This window comes from Onychostruthus taczanowskii, unplaced genomic scaffold, assembly GCF_017590055.1.
Source record: "Onychostruthus taczanowskii isolate IOZ18803 unplaced genomic scaffold, ASM1759005v1 scaffold304, whole genome shotgun sequence".
Taxonomy (NCBI): domain Eukaryota; kingdom Metazoa; phylum Chordata; class Aves; order Passeriformes; family Passeridae; genus Onychostruthus; species Onychostruthus taczanowskii.
The window spans coordinates 1-4,382 of NW_024500395.1; the positions used below are offsets into that span (position 1 = coordinate 1).

The following is a 4,382-nucleotide window of genomic DNA, read 5'->3' on the forward strand; positions in this document are numbered from 1 at the left end:
TTAGAGGGCAGTTTTTAGTGGCAGCACCTACTGTGTAGGTGCCCATGGGTGGGGACTCCCAGTGCCCCCAGTTCCCCCAGTGTCACAGCACATTCCCGTAGATGTCACCAGGTTCCCGTGGTGGCCCCTGGGCTCCCCGCAGCTCCGCGTAGGTCACCTGGGGATCCTGGAGGGTGGTGGCACGGGGGGACGCTGCGAGAGACACAGGCTGTGGGATCTGGGTGGGGTGACACTCGTGTCCCTCTGCGTGTGTCCCCCCTGTACTCACCCCCTGCCCTGTTGGTGACCACGACGTGGGTGTACAGCACCTGCCCCTCCTCTGGGGGGGCCGGGGGATCCGGGGGGGCCCTGAGGGAATAAAGGGGATGTGGGGCAGGGAATGGGAGGTCTTGGGGTTTGGGGTAACGGGGGAGAGTGTGGTTTGAGCCCCCCACTCACCTTTCCTGCTGCTTCCTGGCAGCTGCAAAGGAAAGAGGGGAGGGGTGACTGTGGGGTCCCAGGGCACTGATCCCTCTCAGGATTCCTGAATCCCCACAGGACCCTCAAGCATCCCTGAAGCCCCCCAGAATGCATGAACATCTCCTGCGCCCCCCAACCAACTCAGCTTCAAGAATCCAAATCCCCGTAGGGACAGAGACCCCCCCAAACACCCCCAGGACCCCTGAAAGAACCCCCAACCTCCCTGCAGGACACTCCAGCACCTCCCCACACCCTACAGGACCCCCAGCCAAGGTCACAGTTCAGGGGTTGTGGATGCTGCCCTATTGCTCCCAAAATTTGGGTGCCTCTACAGCTCCCTGGGACCCCTGTGCCCCCAGTGTCACCCACCCACACGGTGACACCGGTGCCAGGCCACAATGACACCCACGAGCAGGAGCAGGAACAAAAGGGCCCCTCCGACCCCTGCAGCCACTGCAAGAAACAGAGGGGGACACATCAGGGTCACCACTCACCTCAGGTGCCTTGTACCCCCCGGTGACCCCTGTGTGGCCTCACCTGTACCCCAGTGTCCCCTCAGTATCACAGCCAGGGCCAGCTCTGGGCTGAGTGCCCGGAACACGCGGTGCCCGTCCTGTCCCAGCTGGTTGGTGGCCACGCACTGGTAGGTGCCCGAATGTCCCACATCGACTTTGCTGTGCACATTCAGAACACAAACATCCTTTCCATGAGGTCCCAAAGGGCTGCAGGTTTTGTTCAAGAAGGGTCCAGGTCAGGTTGTTGTGGGGTTTGCAGTATTTTTGTGGTTTTCTCAGTCCCTTGGGCAAAGGGACAAAGTGATCAATTGCTGCATTTCCGAGCTGGTTCCCTCACAGCTGCCCCTGCAGGGGGGGTTTCCAGCCAGCCCTGCTCTGAAAACCATCAAAGACCCTCACAGAGCCACTGCTTAGGCTCCCTTTGGTTTTGTGCTTCTTGCAGGGCTGAGCACACCACAGGCAGCGTTTTTTCTACCACAGAATTCTCACCTTTGCAGCAGCTCTGAAGCTGCCAGAATCAAAGCCAAGGGGGCAGGGGGGACCCTCAGATCCTGGCTGCCACCTGGGGCTGGCCAGAGCAGGGCTGGGCAATGGCCACTGGCTTTAAGGATCAAGAATTTGGGGGCTCCTTCCTGCCCGGGGCTCGGATCCTGCAGGGGACGAGCAAGAATGGAGAAGTCTGGACCCCCCTGGATCCTCCATCCCCCAGGACAGGATCCCCTTGTCCAGCATGTGTCCCCCCCTGGGACAGGATCCCCCCAGGACAGGACCCTCTTGTCCAGCATGTCCCCCCCTGGGACAGGATCCCCCCAGGACAGGATCCCCCTGGATGTGCCCCCCAGGACAGAACCTGCCCCTCTGTGACAGCACAAACGGCCACTTCCTTCTGCTGAAAGAAAGTGGAAGTGTTGGGGTGCACAGCCGGACACCCCCATCCCCCGCAGCCTCCCCAGCCCCCCCTGCAGACCCCTCACCACTGCTTCCCCCACCCTGGGCTTCCCCCCACCCGTTCCCTGCTTAGGGGCTCCCCAGGATCAGCAAGGCACCAACTGGGGGGTTGTGAAATTGAGGGGAAAATGATGGAAATGGAAATGAGGAGAGGAAAAAGCCCTTGGGGGATGGGGGACACAAACCCAGATCCTCTCAGAATCTTCCTGGGGTGACCCTCCCAAACCACAAGCACCCTGGGGGGACTTTGCTGGGCCCTGGGTCACCCCAAAATCTGAGGCACCCAGGGAAGGAGCTGTGACCCCTGTGCCCACCTAGCCACTGCCCATCTCTGGGACCTCCATTCCCCTGGAAATCAAACCATGGGAACCCCATTCCTGATGTCCCACCTTGCCTGGGACCCCCATGGCCCAGGACCCCATTCCCACCGGACCCCCCATTCTCCCAGCATCCCCACCCCTGGCACCCCAAACCCCCTGAGCCCCCCACTCATGGCAACCCCATGTCCCACCGTGAGCCATTCAACCTTGTCCCCATCCTGACCCCAACCTGCCCACAACCTGTGGTCACCCTGCCCCCACCAAGGGCCACCTCCACATGAGGGCGAGACCTGAGACCTCGCTTCCTTCCCCTTTGGCCAAAGAGCCACCAGCCAGGGGACAGCCACCCCTGGCAGCGAGTGACAGCCGGTGCTCATGGCTGGGGACACTGGGATGGCCGGGAAGGTGGCACTGCTCCTGTGGGGTGAGTGCCCCGGGCACGGGGCTGACACCCCTGGGATGGGGAGGGGGCACAGGGGGGCTGTGGGGTGCCCTGAGGTCCCCAAGGCCAGCAGGGCATGGAGTAACCAGAGTGTGACCAGAGTTGTGGGGTGGCTTTGGGGACAGGAACTGGGGACAGGGAGGGGAACTGGGATGTGGGGACAGGGACAGGGGGATGGAGATGTGGGGACAAGGATGTGAGAGAAGGAGCCTTGGGGCTGGGGCAGCTGTGGGGACAGGGACACAGGGATGCAGGACAGGGACAAGGGGACAAGCACCCTGTGCTTGGGCCATGGGGACAGGTGCCAGAGGAGTGGGACCACGGGCACAAGGTCATGGGGCTGTGGCTGTGGGGCTGGCAGGGGTGACCTGAGCCAGCACAGAGACCTTTTGGGGACAGCTGCCACACCCCGTGTCCCCGTGCTGCTGTCCCCACAGTGCCACCCCCACTGAGCCCTGTCCCTTCTCCCTTCCAGCCCAGACCCTCGGCCTCGCTGGTGAGTCCCCGTGGGATGCCATGTCCCCACCCCGCTGTCCCCAGCCCCGTGCTGGCCCTGGCAGGCTGGTGTCCCCCGGCAGGCTGGTGTCCCCTGGCAGGCTGGTGTCCCCAGCCAGGCTGATGTCCCCTGTCACCCGCAGGTGCCCAGACCACCCAGCTCCTCGTGGAGCCCCCCTGGAGGCCGGCGGTGCTGTGGGACCAGGTGACACTGACCTGCCAGGGCTCGGGGACCGCCGGTGCCACCACCTGGTACAAGGACGGGCAGAGAAGGAGGCAGGAGGGACCCGACCGCCTCACTGTCACCAGGAAAGGCACCTACACGTGTGACAGACCCGGCAGCGGGCACAGCCCCTCCGTGAGAGTCTCAGATGGTGAGGGGGGGTTTGGGTGTCCCCAGGCTGGCACCCGCAGGGACCCCGAGGGCTCTGGGTGGGCTCTGCTCCATGGGTCACCTCCTGTGTGACCAGATCTGTCCCCTGCTCTCATCCCAGAGCGAGGAGATTTCCCCCTCCCAGTGGGTGGCTCCTGGTGCCTCCCGGTGGCATCACCACCCTGCTGATGTCCCTGGTGTGACATGTCCCCTCTGTCCCCCAGACCCGCTGGTGCTGCAGGTGCCAGCGCGGGCCCTGCTGGAGGGGGACACGGTGACACTGCGCTGCCGGGGCTGGCAGGACAAACGGCTCACAAGTGTGTACTTCTACCGTGAGGAGAAGCATCTGAGGGGGCCCCAGGCTGGGACCGAGCTGTCCCTGTCCCCCCTGCAGCTGAGCCACAGCGGCCGCTACCGCTGCGGGGGCTATGTGGAGTCAAAGTGGAAGAAGTCAGAGCTGGTGACAGTGACAGTGCGCAGTGAGTGCAGGGATGGGCACAGGGAAGCCTGACATCCTCTGAGGGTTTCCCCGGCACTGCCTGAATCCTTCATCCCTCCCTTTCCTCCTCCCTGGGTCACCCACAATTCCCCAAGTCCCTCTTGGTTTCCCCCATGAGTGCCCAGTTCCCCCTGCACATCCCTCATCCCTCTCTTTGTCCTCCCCAGCCCTCCCTGGATTCCCCACCCCTTCCAAGGTCCCTGCTCCACCCTCTGCTCTCCCTCCTTCCCTGGGACCACCCGCCCATCTCTAAACCCCAAGTCATTCCCTGAGTCTCCCCAGTCTCTCCTGTGGTTTCCCCATCCCTTCCTGGGTCTCTCCTCCTTTCCTC

At 63.4% G+C, this 4,382-nt stretch overlaps 1 protein-coding gene across 1 annotated transcript; it reads left to right on the top strand.

The window, feature by feature from the left end:
* The first annotated feature begins 2,605 nt into the window (after positions 1 to 2,605).
* On the top strand, positions 2,606 to 4,063 carry LOC121338563 (low affinity immunoglobulin gamma Fc region receptor II-like). Its single transcript, XM_041409664.1, has 4 exons — positions 2,606 to 2,666; positions 3,160 to 3,180; positions 3,323 to 3,553; positions 3,777 to 4,063. The coding sequence occupies exons 1-4, from the start codon at positions 2,618 to 2,620 to the stop codon at positions 4,061 to 4,063; spliced, it is 588 nt and encodes a 195-aa protein (XP_041265598.1). The 5' UTR covers positions 2,606 to 2,617.
* The last annotated feature ends 319 nt before the right edge of the window (positions 4,064 to 4,382 follow it).

Coding starts and splice junctions, on each gene's coding strand:
- LOC121338563 (XM_041409664.1), top strand. CDS start 2,618: ATGGCTGGGGACACTGGGATGGCCGGGAAGGTGGCACTGCTCCTGTGG. Junction 3,181..3,322: donor CCAGACCCTCGGCCTCGCTG/GTGAGTCCCCGT, acceptor TGTCACCCGCAG/GTGCCCAGACCACCCAGCTC. Junction 3,554..3,776: donor CTCCGTGAGAGTCTCAGATG/GTGAGGGGGGGT, acceptor TCTGTCCCCCAG/ACCCGCTGGTGCTGCAGGTG.